General features: G+C 46.0%; 1 protein-coding gene across 1 annotated transcript in view; it reads left to right on the top strand.

Moving 5' to 3' along the window:
- The window catches only part of MRPL13 (mitochondrial ribosomal protein L13), a 57,072-nt gene that overhangs the window by 10,004 nt on the left and 31,649 nt on the right, over positions 1 to 15,419 (top strand). The window contains exons 3-4 of the mRNA XM_019552359.1: positions 771 to 864; positions 6,452 to 6,512. Of these exons, the coding sequence (XP_019407904.1) occupies positions 771 to 864; positions 6,452 to 6,512 (155 nt within the window). The remainder of the gene's footprint in view (positions 1 to 770; positions 865 to 6,451; positions 6,513 to 15,419) is intronic.

Raw genomic sequence — 15,419 nt, 5'->3', positions numbered from 1 at the left:
AGGCTCCTGTTGCTGCTTGCACTTGTAGGGGAGGCATGGAAAGATATGTGCTGCTTGGACTTCTGCATGGGGTGCGGGCAGGCTGCAGCTGCGTGCTTAGGGCCGGGGCTGTGCTGGGCTCTTCTTGGTGGCGGCTGTACTTGGGGTAGGTAGGAGTGGAGTAGGCAGCAGTGGTGCTGGGAAAGAGTGTACACTGGGGGCTGTGGCAAACTTTGGGGTGTCTGCAAATAACTCTCCTATCCCAGCATTGCCACCACCCAGCCCAAGCACAGCCTCAGCCCAGCCCCTTTCTTCCCCACAGGGAAGAGCCCAGGGCAGCCTCTGGCCCCGAGTGCGTAGCAGCAGCCCACCCTCGCCCTGCACGTGCATCCAGGAGGCACATGCCCTCTGTGCCTCCCCCAGGGGTATACGCAACAGCGAGAGCTGCCCCCTGCACTTTCCGGACTAACCACCGCTCTGTCCTGCATCCTGGCTGTGCAGCACCTGCCCTTGTCCCAGCCCTAGCCCCACTCCCTCACTGTGGGGGCCTCAATGTGCCCTCCCCCCACCCCTTCCTCCCAACAGGCTTACTGGCCAGGTGCTGCTCTCCAAGCTGCCGGGCTGCATATCAGCAAGTGGATCGGTATCGCCAATACGGCGAGTTGATAATTGGCCATTGGTATCAGCCCAAATTATCTTTATTGGTGCATCCCTACAATTTTGCAGTGGTAGCAATGTTCTTATTGTCCCTTGTGATCATTATAACTAAATCCCTATCATTTTTAACCTAGGTGACTGTGGAGACCATGTTGTCATAATAAATACAAGGCACATTGCTTTTTCTGGGAATAAATGGGAACAGAAGGTGTATTCTTCACATTCTGGGTAAGTGCTCCATCATTTCACAGTCAGTCTTTGAAGAAGTTAATAGTATGGATTGATTCTGCAGCCAGTTTTGGTTTTGTATTTGATTTATTTCCCCCCCCGCATAAAATATCACTTCAAAAGGGGACATGTTTTTGAATGTGCTTTGTTTTTTTATGTGTTTAAGAATAAAGTTTATGTCTATATCATCTTTGCAGTGATCTTGTAAATACTGCTGTAAAAATAAGCCTTACCTGTCGTGTCTGTTTGTCTCTAATCCCAACCTTGCAAAGTGAGCAAAATAAATGGACACACATCTGATCGTGCCTGCCTGCAGCACCATATTGGGGCTCTCCACATATTCTGGACTGCTCAGGCACCCACCCCAACTATATATTCTGACTAATATACAGGCCTAGGCATGCTTGAGTGGGTAGAGCTACTGGGCTCACTCCAGAGGCCCTTCAGAAAAATTTAAGATGTAGCCTTGAAAGGTTTTTTTTCCCTGGCATAATATGCATTACTGGGAAATAATATGAGATCTATGGTGTCAGAAGCAAGCATAAATTAGATTTATCTAGGAAAACTTTATTATTGGATGGAGATGAAGCTGAAGATGAGGTTATTTTTGCTAAAGAGTAGTTTCTTTTGTTTAAAACATCAAGGAAGCTAACCAAAACCATTATTTTAAGAGGAAATTAACTTGAGTTATGTTAGCAGATCAAAGGGCAAATAAGATTATGAGATCAACGCTTTGCCTTAGGCAATGAGAAACTGAATAGAAAGATAATGCAGGCACTTAGTGTTAACAAGATTGTGCCTGGGTGATTTAAACCTCTTTTAAAATCACTGAGAAAATCACTGAAAAATGAGGTTCTATCAAGAAAGAATTGATAATAGGTTGTCATTAATGTTATTTCCCAAGCTTCTGGTATGAAGCCTCTGGCATGAATAACTTTATAGACAGAATTACCCCAGTCAATGAAATCTAATAAAAACAGTTGCTCCTATATTTCTGATGTGACCACACTAGTTGATTAATTAAAATAATTATTAAAATAGATCCATTGGGGAACAATGTATACACATCTGTAGGAAAAGTAAAAATGGCAGCAGGAATCGAAATAAGTTATAGAAATAAAGTGAGGCTATTTGAATAAAAGAATGTTATATATACATTTCATGTATTATTTTAATTGTGTATTAACAGTTTTGGAATTTCCAGTACTGAAGAATTCAGGAGGTATTAATGAGAGGCTGACTCAGAGCCTATGGACAGAGAGAGCCCCAAAATCATTTACTTCGTTTGGCTCTTGATCCGTAGTGAAGACAGACTAATGAATCTGTAGAATGTAAAAATACTGGTAGTAGTTTTGAAAAGAAAACCAAGGAAAATATATTAAAAGATGGTAACGTGTAATTAGAGAGTTCTTATGTCCTAGAAGACAAGAATCAAACAAATATGGGTCATGGATAAGAGAACTTGTTCTGAAAATATTAAGCCTCTCAATTTCATAAATAGCCTAAAAGCAACATAAACAGAAGGGGAAAAAGAAACTTACATGTTAGATGGAATAAGAGTTACATTTGTTGAGGGCTGAATTAGAGGGGGTGAACCCTCACTTTTTTTTTATTGGGCCCAGAAAGCTGTGAATAAAAGGGTGAAGCTAGCCAGCCTGAGCAGAGGAGCCAGGCAAGCAAAGCTTGAGCCTGCCCTTAGTTTCTTTTCTTGTCACACCTGGAGCCTAACCCTTCCTTTATGTGCTTATCTTCTCACGCTTCTTGTCACCTTGGTTGAGAACCGCTGGCATAACCACTGAGTGCATATTAGTGAAGTCTTGCACCTGTGCAATTGTGTGTTCGCATGTTATATCTCATACAACTCTCCAACTTAGGCCAGGGGTTGGCATCTTACAGGCTATATTTGGTCTGCACCAGCTCAGAAGGGGAGCAGCTGCCTGGGTAGCAGAGGAGGCACCTCCTGAGTCCTATAGCCCTCCATGCTCTGTCTATTCCCCCTGCGGTCTCTGTAGACTCCCAGCCCTCTCTGTTCTGTTCCAACGGCCATATTTAATCCAGCCTTCACCCTTGGTCACTTGAATCAGTGGCAAGGGTAAGTGCAGGTGGCTTGGGTAGCCTAGGGGTAGAGATTTGCAGCCCATGGCAGAGTTCCTGGTTGTAACCAGTAGCCTGGGACAGCAAGGGATTGCCAACTCCTGGCTTAAGGCATTGGGGAAGGGAGAAATCCAGATCTGGGTCTCTCTTTAAAAAGAGGACGAACCCTGGCTTGCTTTTAGAACCTAAGGATGCATTCAGGACTCTGAATCCCAAGTGGAAGCAGGTGCTATCTGACAACCCTGAGTTGGGTAGTCCAGTCCTGATGCCTTAAGACACAACCTACCCTTAGCATTCCATGCAAAATAGCTTGTGCTCTTGCTTGCCTCTTATGCTGGCTTTTGTTAATCACTTTGAGGTGTAAATTCATCCCCATGCATTGTATAGGGAATCCAGCCACCTAACCCAGGACTGAATTCTTCAGTAAAAGCTGGATATTGTAACGCTGAACTAAGTCCTTTTGTAGATTCCTGTGTTCTGAAGCCATTTTTACAAATATGGTTTAGGTTTCAAAGTCATTTAAATGTTTAAGAATTTTTTCCTTTTTTTCAAGACTAGAATCCATTTGCACTAATCAGTACTGTTTGTAATTTTGATTAAATGCAGTGTTATCTTGAACCAAAGCTTTTATCATCAAATTGTGTGAAATCAATGGCTTTAAGTTCTCAATGCTCTAAACCCAGTGAGTGGCAACATTTTGCCTGTGGGCCAGTTCTGGATCTGGTCTACAGAATCATGGAGCTTTGGCTGTACCTGTGCCTATACTGGGGCTGAGTAGCAAGAAGCAGTGCAGGGGAGCTGGAAGCTGTACCTGTGCCACTGCTGCTTTTCTCCCTCTAACCCCACCTTCCCCAAGGATGTGGCACATATACAGCTTCCACCTGGAAGGGAGCTGCACAAGGACTGGGCTGGGGTAAGGAGTGGGGAGGAAAGGCAGGGACAGGGAAAGAGCTCCTAGCTGCATGGCTCTGGGGGCATGAGCTGCTTTGGCATGTGTCTAACCTAGACGGTATGAAAAGACCGTGTCGGGCTTAGGCAGAGCTTAGTAACTTGCTAAATTGGGCCCTGTGTACAGTAACTACCTTAGGTGAGCAATTCAAAGATTATAGATGCTAATATACACTGACTGTATATAACACTAGGCTTCCCCACCCTTCAACTATAACAGAATTTGAACTTCATAGATTGTAATATTTACCCTGTACACATTTGCTTTGTAGTATGTCACATTATAGTAAGTGTCCTATATGTTATTCTGTGGACAAAACATGAAGAACAGACTAACAAGTAACAAAGGCTGCTGACAGATGTGAAAAAAACCGAACAAACCCAAAAACAGCGCTTTACCAGAAGAATCGGCATGTTAGTTTGATCTGGCTTCCCAGTACCTGTATAGATTGGGCATTTCAGCGGGGCTTTTTGGTACTTCTGTCTAATAGCTGATTGAATCCCCAAAAAACCCCACTGAAGCACCTGATCTATACAGATACTGGGTGAGCCAGGTCAAACTAACATGATGCCTTTTCTGGGCATTTGCAGCACTCAGTGTAGAGGTGTGCCAAGCTTAAAGTAAAGCGTTTTTTGTTTTTTTGTTTTTTTTTTCCACATCTGTAAGCATCCAAACATAATAGTCTAGCCCTACATATATATAAACCACTGACTTGTATCTGGCACCTACTCCATCTGGCCTGGGACCTTCCCAGCATGAGGCACAGATCCCATACCTACTGCCTAGGAAATGACCTGCTCAGTAACACGGAAGCGAAAAGGGATCTTGGAGTCCTAGTGGACTCCAAGATGAACGTGAGTCGCCAGTGTGACAAAGTCATCAGAAAAGCTAACTGTACTTTATCATGCATCAGCAGATGCATGACAAGCAGAACCAAGGAGGTGATACTTCTCCTCTGTCAGGTGCTGGTCAGACCGCAGTTGGAATACTGCGTGCAGTATTTGGGTGCCACACTTCAAGAGGGATGTGGATAACCTGGAGAGGGTCCAGAGGGGGGCCGCTCATATGGTTAAGGGCTTGCAGGCCAAGCCCTACGAGGAGAGAGTAGGGCACCTGGACCTCTTCAGCCTCTGCAAGAGAAAGCTGAGAGGCGACCTTGTGGCTGCCTATAAATTCATCATGGGGACGCAGAAGGGAGTTGGTGAGGCTCTACTCACCAATGCGCACCTGGCCATAAGCTAGCAGAGAGCAGATTTAGACTGGCATTAGGAGGAACTTCTTCACAGTTAGAGTGGCCAAGGTGTGGAATGGGCTCCCAAGGGAGGTGGTGCTCTCCCCTACCCTAGGGGTCTTCAAGAGGAGGTTGGATGGGCATCTGGCTGGGGTCATCTGAACCCAGCACTCTTTCGTGCCTATGCAGGGAGTTGGACTCGATCTATTGAGGTCCCTTCTAACCCTAACATCTATGAATCTATGGCTAACAGTTGAATTCATAATAGTTCTTCATATTTTATTCTGTTTTATGTGGTGTAGTTGTGATTGTGGCAGTATATAATATATTAGTAAACTGTCTAAAATGGGTGTCAAACATATGGCTCATGAGCTGGATCTGGCCCGCAGAGCTCTACCATCCATCTGTTACCACCATTCTGCCCCTGGGTCTGATCAGACCCACATGGGGCCTGACACATGCCCATGGCATGGAGGCAGGATCTGACCCACAGACCCCTTCCCCTTCCCTTCTCCCAGCATACCTGATCTGGCACCTACTCCATCTGGCCTTGGACCTTCCCAGCATGAGGCGCAGATCCCAGAGTAGCCAGAACAGGCACAGTCTGGCTAGAGGAGCAGCCATGCTGCACATGGTGGTTGCACCAGCTGGACTGCATGCAGTGCTTGCTCTGGGATGTGCTCCACCACAGCACCTGCTCGAGCCAGTCTGGGATCCGCGCTGCAAAAAGCGCTCTCAGACACCATGCGGATCGTGCATCCCAGACTGGCTGGAACAGGTGCCACATGTGGCACAGTCCTGGAGCTGCTGGACCGAGTGCCATGTGTGTCGCAGTCTGGCTCAAGTGGCCACATGTGCATTGCGGCTGCTTCTGTGACCAAACTAGTGCCTATTCCAGCTGCTCCCAGGCTGGCTGGAGAAGCCACTGGATCAGATATATTGGGAAGGGGAGGAAGGTCCATGGGCCTGGTCCCACCTACAGACCAGCCCTGCACCATTTATTCAACCCATGGGGCCAAAATAGTTTGACACTCCTGGTATACAACAAGGTTTTTTTGTTTGTTTGTTTGTTTGTTTTGGGTTTTTTTGCAAGGGCATCACTTCAGTACCCAAGTGAGCATGTAGGCCTTTGGCAAAATGGGATGTTTCCATTATAAAAATATATTCCCCTCATGAGAAGTATTTCCTATTACTTGTGGCTTTATAGGAAGGCATGTGGTATCGTTTTCTTCAAGATCCGTTGCTTTCTACTGCAAATACTGGCTGTATTAATGAAAGCATAAAATCTTAAGTTAGTTTCTTTTGTATTTTAGTTATCCTGGAGGCTTCAAGCAAGTGACAGCAGCTCAACTTCACCAAAAGGATCCAACTGCAGTAAGTATTTCTGATTCTCTCTTATATTTTGTTTTGTTTTCATGTAGTTAGTTTCCTTTTAGTTTAGGGGATGCGTTTCATAATTGTCAACTTGTCCTTGTAATGGACAAAGAAATAGGGTTATAGCTCTGGGCCCTGACCTGCACTTCAAACAGCATGAGAAATTGGCTGTACATAAAAAATAATTTACCATCAGAACTCCTTGTTTTAGGTACAGAGCTGTACAGTTTGGAGGGAATTGCACTGGAGGGTCAAATGGACTTACCCCAACAGAAATTAATTAGGTGGTAACCATTGTGAAACTAATGGATTCTGCCTTTGTACACTAAATATGAAGATAAGTTGCAACAATTTGAGAGACATTCCTTTGGCTTGTTATGTATGAATAACACTGTGCTTTGAAGTTAAAACTGAAGAGTTGTTAGATTATGCACATATACTATTTTGTATATTCAGTTTTAATGGCCAAATCAAGGTGTTAACTTGGCTCATTTTTGACCGACTGACTTACAAAGAAGATCAGACCTATAAAAATAAATAAATAAATAAATAAATAAATTAATTGGTTGCCTCAAACTAGGTTCATCTAAATTGTATATCAGTTAGTGGTCCTAGTCCTTTCTTAACAGCTAAAGGGAATAGTGATGATTTAAATGGTAGGGGAGCTGCTTTGGCTCTGGCTCCAGCTGTGGCCCAGGCCCAAGGTTGCAGGTGAAGCCAAAGCCACTGCCACCTACCCCGAGCTAGAGCTAGAGCTGCTACCACCACTGGTGTTTGGCTGGGCCAGAGTCACAGCCATCATTGGCTCAAGCCTGGAATAGCAGCACAGGGTACAGATGACAGACGGTCAGGAGGAGCCAAGTAAGTAAGTGGAGGAGCAGGCAGCAGGGATCTGCTTTCCCTGCTACAGCAGTGGTGGGAGTTTACTGGAGTTATGTTTAGCCTCTCAGCAGTAGTCCCTAAGCATAAAATCCTTATAGGGTGACCCAAATCACAGTACAAAGATTCTGATTGACTTCAAAAGGCTACTTACCTATCAGATATTTAAATTATTTCATCTTATCTTATCTGCATCAGATTATGCATTTGCTCTAAATACTTTTTGTTTTGAGAAGCTACCTTGAAGCATTGGATTGTAAACCTGTTATATATCACTTGGTAGCAATCTGGAAAAAAAGACTTGACTGATTTTTGGATTGTAGCTTCATCATATTGAATTAAGAACAAAAAAACGGACTAAAACCAGATAATTTGCTATTATGTGCATGAATTTTTTTCTTCCTAAAAACAAATGGAATGTTTTTAAAGGGGAGGCTGTACTATGGCTGTAATGATTGTTGGAAGTATTAGTTCCATATCTAATATGGTTTCTACTTGTATGACTTGTATTCAAGGTTTAGATGCCAGTAACTGTACACTGGGAGGCAGTATAACTTAACTTATTTTCCCAGGCCAGAGAATTAGTTTCTTTATAAAGTCCCTTCTGGCATTCATTCTGAATTTAAGATTTTCTTGCCAAACTCTCATGGATGAATTTCTCTGGGAACAAAGGTCAATTAAATGCATTACAAATAGTTAAACCATGTTGGACAGAGACTTGACAAATGGTGATGTAGGTCAAAACTTCATTTGAGTTAATGACAGTTCATTTTTGTAACAACATGCTTGGAAATTAACTCTTTCACCCTGAGTGGTTAGATACCCTTCCAAGCAGACTCTCTGAAGCCATGGTTTTTGTCATGTTTGTATTTTACACTAATAGATGTGATGATACTTGGTTTGGTATACCAAGGCTAGAGACAGACATTACACACAAACTAGTTTAAGTGATCAGAAACTGGTTTAAACCTGTTACAGAACAGGCATTCCATGCACATAAACCAATTTCAAAATGGCCAAAACCTGGTTTGAGAGAGCCCTGGTTGAATGTAGTATCAGACTTAACTGACTGAGCTCAAACCAGTTTATGCAGTGTCTGTCCCAGACCCCTTCCTGGTTTAAGTTTAAACCAGAGTCCTCCAACATCCCAACATGCTCTCTGGTCTAGGCTGTGCTCTTTACTCCAGAGCAGGGCTGGCCCCACCCCTCTGCTCTCTGGCCCAAGCCAAGAGAGGCTGTAGCAAGATGCTGGCTGGCATGGCCCCATTAACGCAAAGTGGGCAGGAAGGGAGTTCATTCTTCCCTCCTTTCCCACTTTCCTCACCACAGCAAGGGTCTGCCCACTTGCCAGGGAGCAGAGGGGAGGGGGCTGTGGCAGTTTCATAGATTTTATAGATTTCATAGACATTAGGGCTAGAAGGGACCTTGGAAGATCATTGAGTCCAGCCCCCCGCCCAAGGAGCAGGAAGTCAGCTGGGGTCATAGGATCCCAGCAAGATAAGCTTGCAAATTTCTCTTGAAGGTGTTCAGTGTAGGTGCTTGAACCACCTCTGCTGGCAGACTGTTCCAGACGTTAGGGGCTCGGACAGTAAAGAAATTCTTCCTTATGTCCAGCCTGAAACGGTCTTGCAGGAGTTTATAACCATTCGACTTTGTCATCCCTCGGGGCACTCTGGTGAACAATTGTTTCCCCAGATCCTGGTGAGCACCCCTGATAAAATTATAAGTGACCAAATGGCCCCTGGGACTGGCAGACCCCAGCTGTAGGACCAAAGGGATGGAGGGAGGAATTAACCCTTTTCCCTTTCACCCTAACAGGGCCTTGCTGAGGCTCTGATCCATGCTGGGAGGGATTCTTCCCCCACCCCACTGCCATGGGTTGGGGAGCGGGGGGCTCTGTGAGGCTGCCCAACTCCAAAGGGGGACTCTTGCCTCCCCATTCCTCCCCCATGGGCTGGGGAGGGGGACTCTATGCAGTGGTGGGAGAGGGTGGGATTTTCACCCTCGTCCTCCCACCTCCACTGCCACGGGGCAGGGAGGGAGGGCTCTATGCAGCGCTGGGCAGCCACAGCTGCTGGGGGTGGCCTCACCTCTGCAGCCCAGATTAGCCTCACTAAGCCCAAGCCAAGGCAGCCCCACATTGGGGCTGGGCCATCCCCGGCTGCAGCTCAGTGGGGGGGACACTGAGCCCTGTCAGCAGCCCTGCCCGGCCTGAAATGTGTGGCTGGCAGCTGGCTGGGCACCGGGCTAGCTGGGCCAGCTTGGAGGTGCCAACAGGCCTGGAGCCCAGCACCCGCCCACTGTGGCGGCTGGCTCTGCACCCATAAGCCCCCACAGTACACCCAAGCCAGTTTGGCTAACCCACTGCCCAGCCAGCCAGTGGCCACAAGCACCGGGCCAGGCTGCGCTTGCTGACAGGGCTCAGCATCTGTGTTGCTGAGCTGCACGTGCTGGGGGTGGCCCTGCCCCTGCAGACCGGCCCAGCCCCACTGTGCAGCTGCCTCAGCCAGGGCTGAGCGAGGCCGGTCCAGGCCGTGGGGGCAGAGCCACCCCCAGCAGCTGTGGCTCAGTTACAGCTGCGCTCCAGCTGGGCAGCGATGGGCAGCACCGCACAGAGCCCCTCTCCCCACCCTGCAGCAGCAGAGGCCGGGGGAGGGGGGAAGAGGTTGCCTGCCTCCCCAGCACTGAACAGAGCCCCCCCTCCATACCCTGCAGGGACAAAGGGAGGATGAGGCGGTAGAGTCCCCCCTCCCCAACACTGAACAGAGCCCCATCCTCCCTGCCCCTCGGGGGAGTAGGAGGGGAGAGTGAAAGGAAGAGTGCCCCTCCGGGGCCAGGCAGCTTCACAAGAGCCCCCCCTCCTTACCCCACAGTGGCAGAGGAGGGGGAAGACCCCCCCAACACCAACCTGAGCCCCCTCTTCACCCCCCTGGCAGTAGGGGAGAGGGAAGAGGGGGAAAAGTTCCCCTCTGGGGCCAGGCAGCCCTGTGTGCTGGGATTGTCAGGGAGCCACTGGGGCAGGCAGAGCTCTCCCCTCCTCCTCCCCAACACAGCGGTCTGGCCACGTTCCCTCTTCTCTCACCCTCCAAACCCTGCAGGCCAAGGTGGGGCTTTAAACCTCTTCTCAGTCCTACTCAGGCCTGCCCAGGTGTCCACCCGCCTGGCCCCCAAGCTTAGCTTCCCTGTGGAAGGGAGGGGGGAGAGCTGCTCTAGCGCCTCTGGGCTTCTGGCCTGAGCCCCTGCAGGAATGTCCCTGCATTTCCAGAATGAAAAGGGAGCATCTATACAATTGCAAACCGGTTCAATTTCTGCAGGTTAGACTAACCTGCAAAGATTGAATCAATTCAGGCTCAGGCTTTTTGAATGTCTGTTCTTAGCCCTAATATACTGTATATGTACTTTATTCTTAAGGGTTATTCTGAGAAATTCAAATTGTGCCAGCCAAAAACTCGGATGGCTTCTTAGCCAGAGCTCAGAACTAGTACTCCCACATTATCACCTTTGACTGGGCAATTGCCTTGGCACAGTCAGCCTTGCTCTGCTTGAAATGTTGTTCTCCCTTGATTTGCATGACAGTCTTGGTTCTTTTTTGACTTCTCTAATAATTCCTTTGTCCCATCTTTTGGATCCTCTTCATCACCTTCCTGAGAAGATCCCACAAGGCTCGGTTGCTAGTCCATTCATTCTCCTCTTAGCCTGTCTATCTGATGTATCTTCATCACTGAGTACCCGCTGTCACAGTTGCAGCATAGTTCTTTACAATCTCCCTGACAAGCCTTCCCCTCGACTTCCTTTCCAATACAGCGCTGGTATTATATTTTCCATCAGTGCCTTCTTTCTGGGTAAATCTCATTTGCAGACACAGATTGAACTATCATCTTCATGGAAAAGATTCACAATCCTCCCTCAATTCCAGTCTGTCTTCCATCTGTACTAACACTTTGGTTTGTCTGTCTGTTCCATCTTTATGGATGCGTAACCACTGTCATAGTTTCAGCATAGCAAGAACTGAGTTCTTTACAATCTCTCTGACAAGCCTTCCCTTCTACCTCCTTTCCCATACAGCACCGATACCTTGCCAGTCACTGAAGCCTGTAATCTAGGTCTTGTTTTCAACTTTGACTTCTTTTCAGGCTGTGTCAGTCTCAGATTCTTTCTTCATGACCTCCCTGAATTACAACCTTTCCTGTTTATTTACACAGTTAAATCTCATTTTGCATCTTATTTACTGCAACCTCCTTTTCTGTGTCCTTGACATACTGATACCCATCCAAAATGCTGTTGCTGAGATCATATTTGTATCTTTTTTTCTTGCCCTTGTGTTTACACAGTTTCTGATTACATCCCTATTCTGGCTTCCTCTTTCTGTTACCCCAACCAGAATTGTTTTCACTTCACCTATGTGATGTCAACCTTTTTGTCTTTTTTTTTTTAGTTCTTCAGGCAAAGACCTTCATGCATTTCTCCCATGTTGTCTCTTATGCTTAGGAGAAGCTCGTTGTTAACATCTTCAGAGCTGCCTTTGACGTTCCCTTCAACACTTCTTTAAAAATCTTCTTCACTGTGATCTTGCAAAAAAATTGATAGCAGTCAGCCTGCATTGTGCTATGAATGCTGCTTATGATTGTGGCCAGACATAGTCATTGTTTCCATGTGCTTCCACGTCTGTATTTATTTGTTGCCTTATACTTAGATTGTAAGCTTCTTGGGGTAGGGCCAGTTATGCAAAGAACAAGACCTAGCACAATGGGTTTATGGTTCCTGACTCCTACTCATTATGGTAATGCAAATAATGAATAATAATCTTGATACCTTCATGAGTTGTGGCAGCATGCAACATGGTGACTTGACAGAAAATAGCAGTTAGCCAAAAGTGTATGAAACTGCTTATATTAAGAATTTGGCCAAGTATCCTCACTTTCTGTAGGTTTACTTTGTATGGTATAGTATTAATGTACAGTATTTTGTACCTGGAATAGAAGATACGATGTGTGGTGCGACTTAGTGGACTAGGTTCAGGATTCAAATTGTAATGAGGGGAAAAATCTACAAGTACTTCCAGACTATGCTGCATATGATGGTGGTTCTGTGACATTTGATTAAAGTTAAGAATCTGTCAAAATTATTTTTATAGTCTCTAGTATAGTGTTGCTCAGTTTTTTGGCTTTGTAGGTCAGATGAGTGGCATGGGGCGAGTCTGTGACCTGGATCGAGTCCCACGTGCTGGGATAGGTCCCTGGGGGCCTGCCTGGCACCACTCCTTCCCACCCCTGTGCATTTGGATTGAGCCCTGGCCTTGTCCCCTCCTGCTGCCTTGTTCTGGGATTGAACCCTAGGTCCTGACACTGCCCCTGCCTGGCCCTCTGCACTGGGATTAGGTACCCTATGAGTATTGAAATTTGGCAGCTGGGCAGCAGTACCACTGCTCCTCTGCTGTCAAATTTCCAGACCCATGTGGAACCCCACAGGCCAGATGACATGGTCCATGGTTCAGCACCCTTGGTCTAGTATATTTAGCTTTAAACAGTATTTTTGGAAGTAGAAGTCTAGGATCCCTCTGTTTTGGTGTCTTCGCTAAGTAAAAGCTACAGACTACAGATGAAATGCAGCTTCCAAGAAAATTTCTTGCCCTAAAGGAGGACAGGAACTATTTATCCCCTATCTCTTTGCCTGTCTGTGCCCCATTTACCCACTTGCATCTTACTTCATTCTCTCTGTTTTCTACCTTTGGTTCCTTATTATGTGTTTTGTTTTTTGGGTTTTTTCCCCCTCTCCTTCCTTGTCCCTCATTTTAAAATTATATTAATTGTTCATTGAATTCACCTCACAAATGCCCAACACTAGAAATTCTCCCTACTGTTTAAACACTTGGTCTGATATAAAGTACATACTCTAGTAGTGTGTTGCTCTTTCTTGATATGGCATGTAAGTGCAAAACCCCTTTTTCTTTAGCTATTTTGCACATAAGAGTGTAAATTAAGTTCAAGCCCATAAAACGCCCCGTACTACCTGTCTGTTTTTGCAACATTCTGATTTCTTTATTGGAGCATGGGTGATGTGCAATTACAGCCAGGAAAGTAACTACCATGTTTACTCAAATATAAGATGATCCTGAAGCATGACCTTCCAATAATTAAATTCTGTATACGGAAAATGTATAAATTTGTTATAATTTTCCAGGTATGGAATCCATGTCTTGAATCCCACCATCACTGCTGCAGCAGGAGAAGTAGTGACTGGGGTAGGTCAGGTGGCCCCTTTCTTCCTTCTGATGCCTTCCTGCTGCCCCTTGCCACCTGCCCCGCCACCCTCAGCTCCCCTCAGTCTCTGCCTCTTCTCCGGCTTACTTCTCAGTCTCTTCCTTCCCCCTTCCAACTCCTCAGTCTGTGTCCCTTCACCTCCCTCCCCACCCTTGCTGTCAAATGCTGCCAAGGCTGCTCCATCTTGGAGCAGAGCATATGGAAGCTGAACCCTTGCCTGGCCATGCAGCAATGTAAGCACTGCTGACTGGCCAGGCAGAGGAAGGAGTTTCCATGTGCTCCGTGTGGGAGAGACTCCAGGGGAGGGGGTGGGGGGGGTGGGACAGAAGCTTCAGAGGGGAAGGAGGGGACAGGAAGCGACAGTGGGTCTGACTTTGGCTTCTATCCAGGCTCAGGGTCAGAGTCACAGCCACAGCAGTCACCTGCTTCCCCCTCCACTTCATATGCAAATATAAGACAAGGGGCTTCCCCCCCACCCCATGCTGATCAAGTAAATATGGTATATATGAATGATGGTTTGTTGTTGCTTTTTACTCAGTGACATAGTACCCATGTTTATTTAGTTATTTCTCTTTTAATGGCAAACACCTTAAGAGAGAACTTTGCTGTTTTTCTTAGCACTTCTAATTTAAGTAAACCATAGGAAAATGTGTCGCATGTAGTCTCAGTCTTGCCAACAGAATTAACTGCTAAGGAATTATTTTAGAAAGTGCTCCATATTGGCCTGACCTATGCACACCGAAGTCAATGGGTCTTCTGTCACTGGACTGCAATAGGAAAGGAGCTGGGCAGATGCTGGGAACTTATGAAAATACTTCTCCAAATTCTAACTGCATGTTTTACTGGTGGAAATAGGTTGCAGACTAAGGTTTTGGAGACTTCTTACTCAGACACTTCACAATTTGGAGGAGGAGGAGGACATTGGAAGATTATAGCATTCTATGTCGTATTTATAGTGCTGTTTGTACAAAGCCAGTTTTTTGGTAGAGCCTCTTATTTTCTCAAAGTTTGTTGAGGAAAGAGACTTTGTCAGAATACGATCTATTTTAATATCAGTAAAATAAACTCCTGTGCAGCAGGACAGAACAAAAACTATGTCATTTAAGCCCTCAAAAAGAGATGTAGCGGTGCAGATTCATTGTGTTGGCCTTTTATAAGTTGATGATGTTCGATTTGTTAATAGAAATCTTCGATCTTATAATGACTAAAGGTCCTGCCCAGTACACACTGGAGTTCTTGGAGGGTTTTTAATAGACTTCAGTGAGCAGTAATTTAGATAAAATTTATAGGAATCTGAACCTGTGTTGAAGCATTGAAAAATTGCCTCTGTAAGGCACTGTTCACAGTCTAGAGCCTAGTACTTTAGAGAAGAGAAGACCTGAGAGGAGATTTAATAGCAGCCTTCAGCTACCTGAAGGGAGGTTCAAAAGGGGATGGAGCTGGACTGTTCTCAGTGGTGACAAGACAGAACAAGGTGCAATGGTCTCAAGTTGCAGCAAGGGAAGTTTAGGTTAGATGTTAAGAAGAACTTTTTCACTAGGAGGGTGGGAAAACACTGGAACAGGTTACCCAGGGAAGTGGTGGATTTTCCATCCTTGGAGTTTTTTTAAGACCCAACTAGACAGAGCCTTGGATGATCTAGAAGTTGGGTCAGAAGGGACCTTGTAGATCTTCAAGTCTGACCCCCTGCCTGGGCAGGAGAAAAACTGAGCTCAAATGACTCCAGCCAGGTAGGCATCAAACCTCTTCTTAAAGACCCCCAGGGTAG

This window comes from Crocodylus porosus, unplaced genomic scaffold (genome assembly GCF_001723895.1).
Source record: "Crocodylus porosus isolate Cpor-Errol unplaced genomic scaffold, CroPor_comp1, whole genome shotgun sequence".
In the NCBI taxonomy this organism is placed as follows: domain Eukaryota; kingdom Metazoa; phylum Chordata; order Crocodylia; family Crocodylidae; genus Crocodylus; species Crocodylus porosus.
This window is presented reverse-complemented; position numbering and strand designations above follow the sequence as displayed.